Below are 18,784 nucleotides of genomic sequence, written 5' to 3'. Positions count from 1 at the left end.
AGCTGTTTGTATCAGTGTATAATGTATTCTTTTCCATTAAAAAGTCTCATTGTATTCAGGTATCGTATTTCATTCTTTTTCCATTAGAGTTCCTCACTGTGTAAGTGACAACATTTTCAGTATACTTACCTTATACATTGTGACGAAAGGTACGAATTTTACAAATAAAACACACTCAAAACTGTAAATATAAAGACAGAATCACCCGCCAGACACGTTGCCTTAGGCACGACGAATACATGTGTGGGTCTTATTAAAGGAAATCCTTGAACTTCTGCTTGACTCGGATAGTTGTAAATCCTACGTCAAATCATTAAAGCGAGTGGCCTGGATGAAATTAGTTTACATTTGGTTAAAACAAACCAGTAACTCTAATTTCTGTCGCTCATGGTCACGTGACTCGTAGAAATTGGCACTGTTCACTTCTGCCCCAACGGCAACATCCTGTTCATGAAGGCCTGGGTTAGTTAATGAAAGATATGCTCAAGATTATTTGTATTTCGTAAGTCTTGCTCTGCAAGAGTGCATGTTAAAACAATATACAAAAATAAGCTTCAACCGCTTACTCGCAATGTACACAAGTGAGAAATAGTGTTGATTATTGTAACTAAAGCTTCAAATGGGGTATTGGACACTGTATATGTCAACTGCAATATGGCACTAATAATGTCTTGCATCAAAATCAACTGCTATCTATGTTAACCTTTCTACTCTGTGCTCTTACACATCGCAAGCTGATGGAGTATCTCTTAATAGCCTTTTTTTTTAATGTCTCAGTTCTTGTGGCGCCTACAAAAGTCGTGAGTTTTTAAAACAATCGCTTTAATATTCTTTCACACACACACACACACACACACACACACACACATATGCCAAATAAAAAGTCATCATGGGTTAGTTCTCTGAGCGCAAGATATAAACCTTAGCTACAAGCTCTTACCTCAATTTCTAACAAGTGAAACCCAATTAAGGCGACAATGTTAACAGCAAAAATCTTTTACAATAAAATTTCTAATCATAGTTTAACAACAGAAGCATTTGGAATTTCTGGTAAATTTTAAGTTTTACTTCACTATTTAAAGCCATGCAGTTTGAAAATTAAGCATAAAAATGCTTCGCCGCGGTAACTTCACATCCTAGCCACGCAAGTCGACAGAATATGATTAATTTATTTATTTACTTTCCTTTATTACACACATAACATTACTTACCGCAACTGTTTCCAACGACAATTCACATTCCAGTAGCCAGGAAAAGTTATTGAATCCGTTAACGATCAACACACAGTACAACTGGTTTTGAGAGACCATTCCCTCATTTGTCCCATGATCTTTTTCACTGGTTATTCTGTAGCGCCAAAAGTTGGTGAAAACTTAAATTAAATACTATAACACTGTTGAACCCAACAACGACAAAAAGGCTGAAATGCCAGGCTGAAGGATACTGTGAATCAGCAAACATAGCATATGAAAAAAGTGAAGTCGAGTGCTTGTCTTTATCTTCCATGGAAGATTAATAACAGTCTCAAAGCTCCTGGAAGACACAAAGCCAGTCTATTAATTCTCGAATTTGTGCCCATGTTAAAACAAGGTTAATGCACAGTTTTTCCTGGAAGATACCAGTTCCCCCTGAGCTTACAGCCCGACGGTTCTTGGACATACCACCTTGAATAGTATTCCTCCCCTTGCTTTTCCGCCGACAAGGTCTGTACTAACATTTGACATTTAATTCCATAATCCGTACTGACGTCAGCTCCATTCAGAATAATTTTCTTACAGCAGATTTCTTGGAAAATTCTCCAACCTTGGAGTGAGCACTCAATGGCATTTGTGGAAAGATCTAGAGATGATATTCTGTATCTCCACTCTGTTTAAAGGTCCAGTATGTGTACGCCATTAAGAGCATCGTAATACTCCCATACATACATATACCCATATACTACCAAGATTTAGCATTGTGTACCTTCGGTAAATGTATTAACTAATAACTAGTCTTTAAGCCATAACAAGTTACATGAGATTATATATAAAGTTTAGCATCATAAGTGTACTTGATTGGTTTTTATTCTGATGTTTGGTTACTTCAGATATACCCACTTTGTGCTAAACATATTAACATTAGAACCTATTGTTAACTCATCATTCCAGCTAAATACCAGTGAAAACATAAACTTATCATACCCTTAAGGAATGGTAAAAGAAAAAGATTATATTCAAGTGAGAAAAGGAAAGACTAAGTTACAAAAACCTGCCACAGTTTTGTACATAAAAATGTAGGAATTCAAGTAACCACTTGCTCCACTTTTAGTGTAAAACTGTCTTAAATATTGGACGGCTTTTTTATAAAGTTATATATCTTTACACGTAATTAACAGCGATAGGTTGAGAATATATATATATATATATATATATATATATATATATATATATATATATATATATATATATATATATATATATATATATATATATATTTAATCCTAATAAAGGCTTGATAACCCCTGGTAACATGATGCAGAAATTTTTACGTGGTTGTGAACGTACAACAATCTACCTACGAAAAATTCCATATTCCATTACAGTACTGTCAAACACAAATTCCCTTTACAATTAGTGGAAAAGTTTGGCATTTTTTCTATTTGCTGTTAGTAATAACACATGTTAACACAGATGTCCTCCAGTACATCACATTATAATCCTCAAACTTGTCATGCACAGTTGGTGCAATTTCTCAGTCATCAATAACTTCATCAGAGTTTGGTTCATATGTCTCTAACTTTTTTCTCATGGCTTTTATTTGTTCATTCTTCTTGTTCAGCATTTTCTTCATGTTCTGATAGGCCCCAGTCTGGGAGAACTTCCTCTCAAGCTCCTGATGGAAGATAAAAACATTTGAAGTATTTCATTTAGAATTCTACATAATCTCAAAACAAAAATCCACTTTGAATTTACTATTTGAGCTCTTAGAGAATGTTCCGGATAAGCTTTGATATATTTGAATAATCCCAGGGAGGTAATTATATTCAAAATCTGTTTTAATCCAGTGAATTAATACAGAATCAACGCTAAACACCACAAACTGTGCTGTATCTTTGTAGTCCGACGCCTCGCTTCAGGACTTGCCACTCAGCAGTTGGGTTGATCAGTGAAAACAAACAGTACGCGGATAATTATTAAGAATTACATTGAATAATTAAGTCACTCCATCGATATCTCAATAGTCATGTGATTCTGGATAGTTCTGCATACTAATGAGGTTGTAAAAGGTTTTAGTGAACTCATCAAAACAATTACCTGTGACGTCCACACTGCATCAGCCAATATCGACAGCAAAATTGTTTCTGACATACGATACCGGTTAGTGAATTCACAAGTTTTTATATCTACGTACTAATTATGATTATTTTTTACCAAATCTGGAAAATTTTAAAATTCTAACATCAACCAATCTATATGTTACTGGCCTACTAGTGACCTGACCAATTATACCCTATTCACCTCCTGAGATGGATGATTTTCATTATCAGTTGGCGTTCAGCGACCGTCATGGTGGCTGCTGGTGACTCCTGTCTTACTTTCTTGGCCAGCAGGTGGTTGGTTACCCTAACTTTTTCGCCATTCAGTGACGTTTGACCTATTTAGATAATTACATCCTACCCTTGTTTCGTTGACTTGCCTTCTCGGGCAGCTGGTGACCCTTGATTTTTTTTTTTTTCTGACTGTCTAATGCGACTTGCGACTTTGCCAAATGATGACTCCATCTACTGCTCTTATCAAGTGGGTAGATTTAGACCCATTTTACCAGTTGTGCCCCATGATCATACCTTCTCAGCCAACTGGAGTTGAGCCTTGACTTGCAGGAGGGTTTGCTTGGAGGAGGTGAGGTCCTTAGCTAGCTGGTCCTCAGCGGCCTCCTGCACCTCCTTCTGCGTCGCCAGTTGCAGCCGCATCTTCTCCACCTCGTCACACAGCTGCGCTAGTCAGGACACCGGAGAGAAACAAGACCATAGGGAAGTTATACAAGACAATCATATGTATCGCCAGAGTTGACATTACGTCTTATGGTCATAATTAATCAACTGTGTCGGCTGTTGAATTATTAGGGTTCGATTCCATGACGAGCATAGGAAATGACCCTAAAAGACGGATGAAATCCCTCAATGGTGCGACAAAATTTCTCTTGGAGAATAATGAATTCTCTGATTGCTTTGGAAAATGAACCTGACTGGTGAGATGATTGTTCCCTAGTTGTGTGGTAAAATGTTCCTCAGTGATGGATAATGAATTCTCTTGCTGGTATGGATGAAATCCTTCGACATTTGATGAGGCATCCCCAGATGAGTGAGAAATTACATAACTGATGTGGAAATCGTCCTTGTTGGATATGGAAAAGTTTCGTGAACGGCGGCGAAAATACATGATGTGAAATTTCTTAAACGACGAGAAGAAGTTCCTTAAATGATGGAGAGAAAATAGTTTAAACGATGGTGTCAAATTCTTTAAACGATGAAGAAATATTCACTTAAAAGTTTGTTTTCAAAACGTGTAATTCTTACTGATGAAGACAATTATATGCGTGTCCGCACATCGGACACTTCCTACCTTTAAAGCGAGTTCGGCGTGTGTGTAATTTTACTGAAGACTGTTAAGTAAAGTACACCATAAAACCCAGATATAGCTCTCGCCATCTGCATACAAGAGTTATTAAATCCATTATTACCTTTAACCAAACGCTGAAATGCGTCCTTGATTATGTAAACTCATCAGTATGTTTACAGAAGGTCACCGCCTTGTTCCGAAACATCAGCACCGAAGTTGAATTATTCCGAAAAACAGAAACGGAAATTCTGAAGAAATTCTGAATAGCCCGAAATTAAGGGAACATACCCGGGCTTAATCGGTGGAAGATTTAGGATGTTCGAAATATTCCGTCAACACAGTATCAGTGTGAATTTACTGATATATAGAATACACTAACCGATTCATTCCTTGGTTTATGGGTCGTCATATCCAAGTAGTACTCATGCTCAGGAGGTGAATACATAAAATCCAATTGCATTTACACTAAAAGAGAAATATATATAGAGAATATGATTTGTTTTGGCACCTATTTTCCCAAATTGAGCAGCACAATTGCTATCTTCAAGGCTTTTTGATTTATGCCTCTGCTGAGGACGAACCTTGTGTTATGAAACCCCGTACATATTTCATTGAATTCGTGGTAACATAACCAAATAATAAGATAGGTTCATTTAAGACATCCGAATTACCGTATGATCATTATATTTTCTCACCTGTAAACTTTTATATTTTTCGAAGCTTTCCGTTGTGAAAGGTATTTTTGCCTCATTCATGAAAATGGTGATATCAAAGATGCGAAGAAAACCTAAATGTAATTTACCAATTTACCAGAGTGAGTAAAACAGGCATAATGGTATCTGTTACCCAGCATCATCGTACCTCTGTCACTTCCTCAGTTGTGGGTCGACTTGTTACGTTCTTTTTAAGTTTATTCAATTCATCTCGGGCAGCTTGCAGGTCCAGGGTCATTTCTGTCTTCCCCTTTGTCACCTCTGTTACCTGTGGAATTCGATTATATATATATATATATATATATATATATATATATATATATATATATATATATATATATATATAATTGTGTGCAAGAGATCACGGTAATGTGCTTGATCCAGTAAATTTTGGTAATCCACTGGAAAATGAAATGATAAGTTCTCAAATGCACTTTCGTGTAATGATCACATCATAAGGGGAGATACAAGAGACATAGAACAGTCAGTTGATTTAAAAGAAAGAAACGTAGCTAGGACGCCATTGATAAACAAATGTTACCGAACAAGTGTTTACTTTGCAAATGACGTCCTAGCTACGTCTCTTCGTATATCAACTTATATTTCTTTCCTGTATCTCCCCTGGTGATGTGATCATTACACGAAAGTGCACTTAGGAACATTTCTTATCATTATTGAAATTATTATAATTATCATTATTATTACTAAAGTCGCAAAATGAAGAGGTTTTTTCGAGTGTTACTTGTTAAAGTTGTATTTTTATCAAAATCTTAAAATGTCAAAATAATGTAATATCTTTCAGATAGTGTGACTTGCCTTAGACTCGGTCTGCTGTAGTTTGGCCGTAAGGTCGGCGTTCTCCTGTGAGAGTCGTTGGATCTCCGCCTGTAGAAGCCCCAGCGGTCCATCGCCCTCCTGCAGGGGCGCTAAAGTCCGCTTCTTGGGAGAAGACTTGTCCATGACTCGCGCCTGCTGCTCCTCGAATTTTTTTATCTCCTCCAAAAGTTCCCTGGAGGATGTTTACATACAGACTTTAAGAAAGGGAAAACTTTAACGTGAGGTTAGTTTATCTTAGTATATTACATTATGCATAGTTTAGTTTAACCACTATTTCTTAAGATAACTAAAGGCCAAATCCCTCACGGGAAACTGTTTAGCTCTTTATTTCTTCTGAATGCAATTCTAAGAAATTAACTTCGTGACAGTGCGAATAACATGTTCACATATGATCGGTCAGCCCCTCATCCTTTATCCTAAGTGAAAATTGCAAGACATAATTTGGTAAATTTGGTAAACTAAACCGTTGTATGTGACAGAAGTTGATGAAAATTACAGGAAGAGACCGATGTGATTGTAATAAGGTCTAGCTGTCAAATTTTAGTACTATGGTGCAGCGGGCTTGTTGCCACCCTTTCGCTCAACGTATTTTCAGATAACCAAATGTAGCGAACTAAAGGCACAGGCAACATTCCCTGAAAGCTGGTTACGGTAAATGCAGGTAAAATCAAAGTTTCGAAAAATATTTTGACACCACAGTTAATGAGAGGTATGAATTAACCTCAAAGTACAGTCTTCGCCCATACTGCAGGGATACATGAGTGATGCCATCTGCTAATGTTTACTGATTTACTTAAATGTGATGCTTAGTAGATGAATAAAAATCGTCACTGAATAGTATTCCATATGACGAGGGCAGAAATGAACAAGAATGATGACAATAAGACGTAGGAAAAGAACGGATAATACATAGGCAGATAATTATATAAAAAATGGCGGAAACCATCTAAAAAAGTGAACCGTCAATAATAAGGAAGGGAACAGGCACGCGAGAGACAGGCGAACTTGAAAATAAGGGTCACCGAGAGAAATCACAAACCCTTGAGCTCAAAGGTATTACCCCTGAGGACTGGCCTTTAAACCTGACCCTCGGGACGAAGAAGGCCTTGCCACCATACCCAAGGGTCATATCGATGTGCCTAAGGGTTGGTACCATCGTGCACGAAGGTCGTACCGTCATGCTCAAGGCTCGTACCTTCGCGTTGTAGGGTTGAAAGGAAGAAGGGAAGACTCAACTGGTTCTCCAAGTCGGAGGTGTCGACGGTCAGCTCCAGGTGCCACTTTTGCGCCTGCTGGAAGAGCCTGGCTAGGAGAAGGGAGTTGGTGCGCGCCGCGTGGATCAGTTCGCTCTCCACTTCAGCCTGAACTACGTCCGCCAAGGCATCCAGCATCTCCGTCACTTCCTCCGACGTGTACGTCTCCTCCACCAACCTGTGAGGGAGGCTGCCGAATATTCTGTGTTCCTTTACAACTGGACTGAACTATTTGAGGAAGAGTTTATCCCATATGCTGAGAATCGCACTAAAATCAATTTGTTGCACTACGTACACGGAGGTCGAGGCAGAACCTTATTCCTGCCCCTCGCAGACTTGAATACGATCCTTCCTATACTCCCTTGTTTTTGGCAACTCAGAAATTCTTTCTGATATCCTTGGCGTCCCTACAGCCCTATGTATTACCGGTGACTCCTCTGGTATCGTGGAAGTCTTACCTGGTATCCTGGACATTCTGAAACTCCTACATGGTATCCTTAACAGCTTGAAAGTACTACCTAGTTGACGTCTTGGAAGTCTTAATTTGGTATCCTGGGAGTCTTGGATACCCTAACCTGGTATTCTAATCGTCTTGAAAGTTGGTACGTCCTAACCTGGAATCATGGACTTGGTATCCTAGTCGTCATAAGAAATCAAGCCTAGTATCCTGAATGTCTAGAAACTCCTATGTGGTATCCTGGACGTCTCAGAAGACGTAATCTGGTATCCTGGATGTTTAGGAAGTCCTACCTCGTATCCTTGACGTCTTGGAAGCAGGCGTCGATGGAGCGGAGTCTCTGTGCCCTCTGGTACTTGGTGAAACGGAGGAAGCGAGCCATACAGGCTTGATGGGCAGGGTTCACACCCAGCTCGCTCTGTGGGGAAAGCATAACACCACACTCAGTTCGTCGCGTCGCTCTAACACTGAAATTGGTCATCATTAGTTCTGTTACCTTCATCGTTAAAAGGAATTATCTGCCAAGCACTGCAGTCTTATTCATATTACTACCAAGTACAAGTTTTACTTTTAAAAAAAAAGTTATCAGTTATCCTAAATGGTATTAATTTAACCCATTTCGTAGAAGACCAGAATAAATTTTTACTTCATCTTTCAAAGAAATCTAGAATATATATATATATATATATATATATATATATATATATATATATATATATATATGCTAATTCAGCATTTATGAGTTTCTTGCTGATGATCTCAATTTATCTAAGGTTTCTCTTATACTGCCCAGGTAGATTAGTGCCAATAAGCCGGCCAAAGTTTATAGCAGGGGTAGAACCAAACTAGCGTAGAAAACCAGTAATTCTTCTTGGGTCAACACTAACAGCGTTTCGTGACTCAGGTCACGAGACGTGTATTCAGTATACGGTATCCCTGCATCCATAATATGTCTGCATTAAATGCTATACATATAACGTCCATGTATTGGTCTAGCTTCTGCCTTCGCATCCATTTATGTCTCTGTCCACTCATAAAACTAATCCTGTCCTTGCGACCACTCACATTTTCCATTTCTAAAGAATTAACTGATACATCTAAGTGACTTAAAACTTTTCATGGAACATTTGGTGTTCGAGCCCCCTGTACTGCCCCCCTCCCCCCTCCTCCATAATGTTTCGCTTTCCTTCGTAAAATTTTGATCGGGGTCAGCAGTTGCTGCATCCGTCATTCCAGTTTATTTTCTAGAGATGCCACAGTTTGCAGGATTTTATAAACGTTTTTTGTCCGTCCGTCCTTCAGTACATACCTGTATCTAAGACTACAGGATGACTTACACAGGCTACGTATATATTTTTCAACATTTCCGGGGCCAAAACGGGGAAATATGAGAACAAAAATACATACACGACCTCTCGCAGGCGAAATCAGTATACACAGTGTACAAATAGAACACTAACCATTTTCAGCTGTAGATCTGTAGAACGTAAGATGAAGACACAACAATTCTCGGGGACTGAAGTGAACAGACTAGTGGCAGCGGCCGTCTCAGCTGCCAGTCCTGACTGTTGCTAGGATACCACTGTAATAAACATACCAGTTGCCATTTCTCTACCCCGTCTCCATGTATTTATTTTAGTTCTTGTTTATACGCAGATATGATACTACATAAACAGGTAACTGTGATTTCGAAACAATGAATTACTGGTTGTCTAATATTCCAAAGCGCCATCGAATTCTAAAAATGTCAAACGCAAAAATAAAAAACGAGGCCATTCATTGCATATGTCAGTGTAACGTGATCATGACTATTACTCTCTATACCATATTTTCAGATTCAAAGAATATTGTCTATTTGCAGAATCAACTGCACTCCTTGGCGTCAAAAAAGTTAGAAAATTGTTTTTGATTGAACTGATGAATATGTATGTATACTATAATAAGCAGACTGATTCATAACACGAACGCATTCAGTGATGTAGAGATCTGTATTAGTAAAAACGGGAAAGTTGAATTTATTTGCTTTTTAGTTGAAGGGTCAGTCACGGACAAAAGTCCACATCTAGGTCGGGTCTTAAGTGAAATTTAGAGAGGATAATGAAAGGGAAAAAGAAGAAACAAGGGAAAGTATTCAAGAATTCTGGAAATGAAAAGTCTTTCAAAATGTGCCAGGTCATAGTTTGAGGGAAAGACATGAGAAGGTAGAGTTCCAAAGCTTCATGTTACAGATGTATAAGTTTAAGTGCACCTGGTACGTAATGATTGTGTGGGTGTTGGCATGCACAGAATTTCACAGTGAGAAGGAACAGTGTGGCTTCAGGAGCGGTAAAGGATGTGTGCATTAGATGTTTCCTTTGAAGAATAAGTGTGAGAAATACATAGAGAAACAGGACCTGCATGTGGCGTTTATCATCCTGGAGAAAGTTTATACTTGAATTGACAAAGATCCTCTGGAAGGTGTCGCGAATACATGTTTTGGAAGGAAAGTTACTAGAAGTGAATATTTTTTATCTTGAGATTACGCCGTAGGTGCAATTAGGAAGAAAGGAGGGTGAGTATTCCAGGTGAGGGTGAATCTGCGGCAGGGATGTGTAATGTCACCATGACTAATTCATTAATTTATGGATGGTTAATGAGGGAGATGAATGCAAGAATTTTAGATAGAGGAGCAGTTATAGTCTTTTGTGGGTGATAGGGAGCTTGGAGGTGAGTTAGTGGTTGCTTGCTGATTACACTGCAGATTCGAATGAGAAACAAAAAGTTGGGGAGTGTGATGGCCAGCAGTTCAAGGGTGGGCCGTTTTGATACCTGCTTCTTTCCCCAACACGTCAAAGCTCTGGAACTTTCCGTACTCTCATGTCTTTCGCTTTAACTATGAACTAGCACATTTCAAAAGGTTTTTCACTTTCTCAGAAACTTTTGAATACTTTCCCTTGTCTCTTCTTTTTCCGTTTCTTAATTCTCTCCATATTTCAATTAGGGCCAGGCCATGATGTGGACTTTTGTCCGTGACTGGAGCCTTCAACATTTAAAAAAAATTAACGATGTATATAAAGACAATTTTACTGTTAAAAGGAACTCAAGAACACTTTGTTTCACTACAAGCGCAGCTTACATGGTTAGTAAAACACTATTATTAATATGCTCTTTTTATCATGCAGGTGCCGGACTCTGCCTGTATGACGTTTTACAGCATGAATAAAAAGCCACCTTTGGAAAGAGGTCCTGGGTAACGTGGAATCTTTTTAAGAAAGCTGTCTTGGGGTGACTGTAAATAGATATCATAGCATGACTTTCATCACAAAAGAAGTAAGTTTGATTTGGCACAGACACTACAAAATAAATTTTTAAAAGATAAACTACAGCAATCCTTTAAGGAAAAGAAATGCATTTTTAAGGCTTTCTGTTAGCTAATCAAATTTAAGATTTTTGATGAATATCATTGCAACGTATTAAGAAAAATTTAATAAATTTTATGTAGGCAGTAAAATATTATAGGTACGTTGTCATGTAAATAAAACTCGGTATCTATTTTGCGACAGTTTGTTGATTTTCGTTTATTATTTGTCATATATTTCTGTCTCAGTAAACAAGTTCTTTTATGTTACTTTTGCAGTTGCTAGTATTACTTAATAGTTGTATAGTCATTGGGCTTAAGACAAAGATGTGTTTAATGAGATTCATAATAAGGGGTAAAAAATCTCAGTAGTGTCAACATGTGTTTGACTAGACGTTGGTCTGTATCATTTCACAAGCACCTTGACAAAAGAAAGTTTTTATATAAGATTCAAGTAAGATCCACATACACCTTTTTGTTAAGAAAGTGGAGAGATGAAGTAGTGTTTTAACTATGTTGCACAGACACCTTTAGATTCTAAGTGGCAGTTGTCCACAGTGTTTAAAGAGCGTGGAGGAGTTATTCTGTTATTTAGAGTAGTACAGCATTATATATATATATATATATATATATATATATATATATATATATATATATATATATATATATGTGTGTGTGTGTGTGTGTGTGTGTGTGTGTAAGAGAGAGAGAGAGAGAGAGGATGTGGGGAGGGGGGTGAAAGTGTTGGAAATGAAATGCTTAAGGACAGTTTGTGCCATGTGGTGTAAGGTGATTTGATCGAGTAACAGAAGGGTAAGAAAGAGGTGTAGTAATTAGAAGAGTGTGGTTGAGAGAGCTGAAGACGCTGTTCTGAAATGGCTTGGACATGTGGAGATGAATATTAGGATGAATTAACAAAGAGGATGAATGTGGCAGAAGTGGAGGGGAAAAGGTGAAGGGAGAAACCAAACTTGATGGAGTGAAATATATATGGAGTGGTCATGGTAAATGCCTAGTTCTTTTGCCATTCCATTATGCCCGGGAGAGTTACAACGGAGAACATTGCTGCCGTGATAGCTTTATACAAAGCAGTGCATAATTTTAAATATGTCACTAAGCAAATTGGTGTATGCCAGTGAAGTTTCAAGAGGTTGATGAAGTGATTATAGGAATTAGAGGAACTTGTTTTATGAATTCCTCTTCACAAAGGCAGGAAGGCTAAAATTAACATCTCCTAGTACCTGTAAAGTTATTGTAAAACAAGTTAATGCCTGCCCATCCCTGACAGCACAAGAAATCAAGCAGAACCTTAACTTGCTTGAAAATTCCTCACTAAGGAGTGTTCAAACATTATTTCATAATGACTTGAGATTTTGTAGATTTTGTGCCTAACGTAAACTCTACTGACTGACACCCAGAAGGATATACGAGTGATGTTTTGCAAGAAATACAGGGTTTGGAACGAGGAAACACTGTATATTGTGGGATGATGGGCTGATACTTACTGTGACTAGAAACACCAGAGGGAAAGGGTACAGGCCACCCCACTCAGACCCACACCTACTACAGTAAACAAAAAGACTGTAAAACACTCTCCTCTTATGGTTTGGAGCTGTTTCAGCTACTGTGATGTTGGTAATTTGGTAATTTACTCAAGAATATGATAGTGAACCAAGTAATGTACTATAATTTGCTTATTGACCATTAACTTGATTCATTTGAAAGTGCAAAGGCAAAGATATTTATACAGGATGAGGCTCCCAGCCACACTAATAGGCCTTTCCATGGGTTCCCCCCGCCACTTCACATATCCTGTTCATTCCATTGTCAGCATCAATCATTGTGTACCAGATCGTTCCAGTTCATTGTATCCCATGCACACCAACCTTCTGCATGTTCAGGCCCAACCATTCAAAATATTTTTCACTGCATCCTTCCATCTCCAGTTTGTTCTTCCCCTTTACCTTTTTCCTTATACTTCCAACCCATTTATCCTCTTCATCAACCCTTCCTTGCTTTCCTTTCCATATATCAAAATCATTTCAGCACACCCTCTTCAGCTCTTTCATCCACACTTTTCTTTTTACACTCCTCTCTCTTACTTTTTTGTCTTGGATATCTCTCTTTGATGCAGAGGGCCTCGAATATCTGACAGCATTTGGGACAGGGTGAAGAGTCAGATATGTTTGTTCCTTTCTTCAACATCTCTCTTGTGCTCTTCCCCCTCACCTTTTTCCTTATACTTCCAACCCATTTATCCTCTTCATCAACCCTCCCTTGCTTTCCTTTCCATATATCAAAATCATTTCAGCACATGCTCTTCAGCTCTTTCATCCACACTTTTCTTTTTACACTCCTCTCTCTTACTTTTTTTTGTCTTGGATATCTCTCTTTGATGCAGAGGGCTTCGAATATCTGACAGCATTTGGGACAGGTTGAAGAGTCAGATATGTTTGTCCCTTTCTTCAACATCTCTCTTGTGAAGGTAGTGTTGTTACAGGATCTTAGGTGTGTTTTCAGGCTTCCTTTTTGTGAATGACAAAGATGTCAGGACAATTTAGTGGTGGTCATACCTAAATATGACGAATGGGGTGTGCTGTCCTCATGTGAGATGCGGAATTCATATATAACATAACTCCTCAGGAAAGTCAGTGGTTTGATGCTAGGTTGTTTTTCAGTTCAGGTGATATTTTCTTGCTTTGATAATGGATAATAAAATTTATTTTCTGTTGTTCAGTTTCAGGTTTCTCTTAATTATGCCCTTGATCACATGTTTATCCAACTTATAAAAGTGGACTCATATGAAGGCCTTTTAGTAGAGACAGTTGAGGCCAGGAGAGACTGTTTGATTTGGGAGCATCTGATTAAGTGAAATTTGGTTTTGTGGTTGTATTTTTTGTGTGGTTTCCTTGGTACTGTCATTCCTTTTGAAAACTAACTTCTTGTAAATAGCTTTCCATTTACTCCATATTTCATTTGCACCTTCCTTAGTGCAAGTTATTTATCTTATATTCTTTTTATCAGTCTGTAAATGCCATGCACAAATCTGTATGTTTCTTCAGATCTTTCACTCACACATTCTGCAAGGCAAACAACCAGTTCACATACCCTTTATGTCTTTTGGACACCATTTCTCTTCTCCATATCAGCTGCTTTGTACATGACTTTACCCTCTGAATCACCACTCTCCCATACATCTTACCATGTATAACAGTTTTATAATACTGTACAGCTCAGTAATTTAAATATTCATTTTCATCCTGTGTGCTTTTATACAGGGGCACTTTACAAATGTTCTGCCAGTACTCACTTACCTGATCTTTGGCCATACATCTGTCATTCACTCTTGGCATGTTCCCACTGTTTATCTTGCACAAGGCTTTTGCCACCTTTGTTTTTTGTTTTTTCCCATTCACAATGACATTCATTTCATGTACCACCTTGTCGTGAAAACACCCCATCAACTGGCCTGTCATCAAACACATTCAGCCTTCCTTCAGGGTACTCATTCTCTCTTTTTCACATTTTTGTCATGTCATAATGAATGTTATTGATATGATGACTTCTTTTCAGGCAATCTGTGTGCAAATATGAAGTCTGGTAATGGTCATATAATATGCATACCAGGGCAGAGAATATGTGAGGCAAGCAGCTCCCACATAGCAGGTGAAGGAACTTATGCTTTCAACAAATACATCTATGCATCTCTGGCTGGGCAAGTCACCGTTGTGCCTAGAGGAGATGTTCAAGTTGTTAAGGTATGAAGAGTCTTTGTGTATGAGTAGTGTACCAAGGTTGCAGTTAATTGTATATATCCACAAGCAATAATCTTCCCATAAGGATTTTCCACATAGCTCACACTGAACATCTCCATAAATCAGAATAGCTCACACTGAACATCTCCATAAATCAGAATTGAAAATTTCAACAATTTCCACTGTAATTTGACATTAGAATGGTCCAGGAATGTAAACAGTGTACAACTTTGCTTTTCCAGCAATTTAAACAGAAAACTTTTTATTGCTTTTATAGTTGTGCAATTTTTTTTTCTTTAATTCACCCATCCCTTGATTTATGCAGGATCACTGTATGTGATTTTGCTATTCTGCAAGGAACCTACTTCTGCTAGTCCCTCTTTTCATGTGATCAAAATTGCAGATGTGTGTTTAGAAAGTGCAACAAAACACCCCATTTTTTCTGCTTGTTGCTTAACTGTATGTGATTTCTCTTTTTGCTAGTTTTTTCAGAACTTAACAATTAATACAACGATGTAGTGTCTTGCCATATCCACATGATCATGCTATTCCATAAATTCTATATTCAGGTGCTTTTAGATAATTTCCCGCTCCACAAATGAACCTGAATTTCTCTTTTCTTGCATTCTTTTGTAAATATTCCAACAGTGAAATATTGTTCTGTAAATATGCATGTACTTGTTTGCTGTCTTATAAATGTAATTGATTTAATTGAGTTATGCTCATTCAGTATACAAATTCTTTGTGTTCTTATTGAAGTGTATTGTTGTTTTCCATTAACACTCATTCTCTGATGGACAACAGCAAAATCTGGCAACTCATATGTTGTAAACATGTAGTAAATAGAAAAATTTCATGAGAGAACAAGCAGAACACATCTCGGTTTTAAGAGATACATTTATTGGCTAACAAGAATGCATCATTGTTGTTATTTCTTATATATTGTTATAAACAAATGTATTGATATAGAAATTATATTTCTTAAATCAAATCATATTTTTCAAAGCAGTGCAAAAGCTAGCTGAAGATGTTGCCAACACACCAAAAAGTTTTTGAATTTGTCATCATGAATCATCAGAGAGAACAAATGGGAACATCGGTGAAGGGGGCTAATGGGGAGGTAATAAAAAGTAGTAGTGATGTGAGAAGGGGATGGAGTGAGTATTTTGAAGGTTTGTTGAATGTGTTAGATGATAGAGTGGCAGATAATGGGTGTTTTGGTTGAGGTGGTGTGAGAAGTGAGAGGGTCAGGGAGAATGATTTGTTAAACAGAGAAGAGGTAGTGAAAGCTTTGCAGAAGATGAAAGCTGGCAAGGTGGTGGGTTTGGATGGTATTGCAGTAGGATTTATTAAAAAAGGGGATGAGTGTGTTGTTGACTGATTGGTGAGGATATTCAATGTATGTATGGCTTATGGTGAAGTGCCTGAGGATTGGCGGAATGCATGCATAGTGCCTTTGTACAAAGGCAAAGGGGATAAAGGTGAGTGTTCAAATTACAGAGGTATACGTTTGTTGAGTATTACTGGGAAATTATATGGGAGGGTATTGATTGAGAGGGTGAAGGCATGTACAGAACATCAGATTTGGGAAGAGCAGTGTGGTTTCAGAAGTGGTAGGGGATGTGTGGATCAGGTGTTTGCTTTGAAGAATGTATGTGAGAAATACTTAGAAAAACAAATGGATTTGTACGTAGCATTAATGGATGTGGAGAAGGCATGTGATGAGTTGATAGAGACACTCTGTGGAAGGTATTGTCCTTGAGAGTATATGGTGTGGGAGGCAAGTTGCTAGAAGCAGTGAAAAGTTTTTATCGAGGATGTAAGGCATGTGTATGAGTAGAAAGAGAGGAAAGTGATTGGTTCTCAGTGAATGTCGGTTTGCGGCAGGGGTGGGTGATGTCTCCATGGTTGTTTAATTTGTTTATGGATGGGGTTGTTAGGGAGGGGCAAGTATGCAGTCAGTTGCGGATGAGAGGGCTTGGGAAGTGTGTCAGTTGTTGTTCAATGATGATACAGCGCTGGTGGCTGATTCGGGTGAGAAACTGCAGAAGCTGGTGCCTGAGTTTGGTAAAGTGTGTAAAAGAAGAAAGCTGAGAGTAAATGTGAATAAGAGAAAGGTTATTAGGTATGGTAGGGTTGAGGGACAAGTCAGTTGGGAGGTAAGTTTGAATGGAGAAAAACTAGAGGAAGTGAAGTGTTTTAGATATCTGGGAGTAGATTTGGCCACGGATGGAACCATGGAAGCGGAAGTGAGTCATCGGATGGGGGAGGGGGTGAAAGTTCTAGGAGCATTGAAAAATAAGTGGAAGGCGAGAACATTATCTCGGAAAGCAAAAATGGGTAAGTTTGAAGGAATAGTGGTTCCAACAATGTTGTATGGTTGTGAGGCGTGGGCTATTGATAGGATTGCACGGAGGAGGGTGGATGTGTTGGAAATGAGATGTTTGAGGACAGTATGTGGTGTGAGGTGGTTTGATCAAGTTAGTAATGAAAGGGTAAGAGAGATGTGTTGTAATAAAAAGAGTGTGGTGGAGAGAGCAGAAGAGGGTGTATTGAAATGGTTTTGTCACATGGAGAGAATGAGTGAGGAAAGATTAACAAAGAGGATATATGTGTTAGAGGTAGAGGGAACGAGGAGAAGTGGGAGATCAAATTGGAGGCGGAAGGATGGAGCCTGAACATGCTGGAGGGTGAAAGGCGTGCAAGGAATAGAGTGAATTGGAATGATGTGGTATACCAGGGTCTACGTGCTATCAATGGATTGAACCAGGGCATGTGAAGCATCTGGGGTAAACCATGGAAAGTTTTGTGGGGCCTGGAAGTGGAAAGGGAGCTGTGGTTTCGGTGCCGTATCCATGACAGCTAGAGACTGAGTGTGAACAAATGTAGCCTTTGTTGTCTTTTCCTAGCGCTACCTCGCGCGCGTGCGGGGGGGAGGGGGTTGTCATTTCATGTGTGGCGGGGTGGCGATGGGAATAAATAAAGCCAGCAAGTATGCATTATGTACACGTCTATGTGTGTATATGTCTGTATATGTATATATATATGTATATTTTGAAATGTATAGGTCTGTATATGTGTGTGTGGACGTGTATGTATATACATGTGTATGTGGGAGGGTTGGGCCATTCTCTCGTCTCTTTCCTTGCGCTACCTTGCTAATGCGGGAGACAGTGACAAAGTATAATAATGAATAAGAATCATCAGACACCAGACCTCTCATGAAACAAGTTTGATGGAGGGGAAAAAAATACACACTTGAACCAGGGTATGTATATCACTATAAAGATAAAGAATCAGTGAAGGAAATAGACAACTGAAACCCCAGTTTTTACATGTCAGAATAGATAATTCCAAATATGTTTAGAAATGATGGTCCAAAGAACAGGCTTATTTCGTCCTCATCCAAAAAGAACAAATGAATAACAGTAGGCTAATGTTTTTTTGTACCTTTGAAGGACTATTCCTTTAAACTATCTAATTTTATTTTGAAAGCATTTTGACAATGAAAGGATTTTATTTACTCTTGAAAAGCTTATGATTTTTTGCTCAGTAATTTTTCTTTACCTATCAACCAGAGCAAGCATTTCAATATATTTTCCATTTACATTTCATGTGTAGAAACCTTTCATTATATTTCAGATTTAAAAGAAAAGGTTTTTTGGCCAGAAAAATGTTCTGAACTATTACCTCCATTTTTTGAGATTTCATCAGGAAATAGATTTGCTTGAAAACTAGTATAGAGCCTTTATTTCATACTGCACAGGAAGAGGTAATGAAAGCTTTGTGGACGATTAAAGCTGGCAAGGCAGCGGGTTTGGATGGTATTTCAGT

General features: G+C 38.3%; 2 protein-coding genes across 6 annotated transcripts in view; one reads left to right on the top strand and one right to left on the bottom strand.

Moving 5' to 3' along the window:
• Positions 1-483: 483 nt before the first annotated feature.
• Positions 484-9,416, bottom strand: LOC139745958 (leucine zipper transcription factor-like protein 1). Its single transcript, XM_071656688.1, has 7 exons — positions 9,319-9,416; positions 8,152-8,276; positions 7,385-7,579; positions 6,128-6,320; positions 5,460-5,579; positions 3,824-3,970; positions 484-2,871 (listed from the first exon to the last, which is right to left on the bottom strand). Exons 1-7 carry the CDS (start codon positions 9,319-9,321, stop codon positions 2,731-2,733), a joined length of 924 nt encoding a protein of 307 aa, XP_071512789.1. The 5' UTR covers positions 9,322-9,416; the 3' UTR covers positions 484-2,730.
• Csl4 (exosome component 1 Csl4) overlaps positions 3,137-18,784 on the top strand; it is a 27,159-nt gene continuing 11,511 nt past the window's right edge. Inside the window, exons 1-4 of one of the 5 annotated variants that reach the window (XM_071656690.1) lie at positions 3,137-3,356; positions 6,114-6,371; positions 11,020-11,167; positions 14,769-14,953. In XM_071656690.1, the coding sequence (XP_071512791.1) occupies positions 14,786-14,953 (168 nt within the window). In that variant the 5' untranslated portion in view covers positions 3,137-3,356; positions 6,114-6,371; positions 11,020-11,167; positions 14,769-14,785. The other 4 variants (XM_071656691.1, XM_071656693.1, XM_071656692.1 and 1 more) reach the window with 4 other exon arrangements.

This window comes from Panulirus ornatus, chromosome 63 (genome assembly GCF_036320965.1).
Source record: "Panulirus ornatus isolate Po-2019 chromosome 63, ASM3632096v1, whole genome shotgun sequence".
Taxonomy (NCBI): domain Eukaryota; kingdom Metazoa; phylum Arthropoda; class Malacostraca; order Decapoda; family Palinuridae; genus Panulirus; species Panulirus ornatus.
This window is presented reverse-complemented; position numbering and strand designations above follow the sequence as displayed.

Coding starts and splice junctions, on each gene's coding strand:
- LOC139745958 (XM_071656688.1), bottom strand. Junction 7,580..8,151: donor CAAGACGTCAAGGATACGAG/GTAGGACTTCCT, acceptor CCTCCCTCACAG/GTTGGTGGAGGAGACGTACA. Junction 5,580..6,127: donor TACAGCAGACCGAGTCTAAG/GCAAGTCACACT, acceptor CGAATTCCACAG/GTAACAGAGGTGACAAAGGG.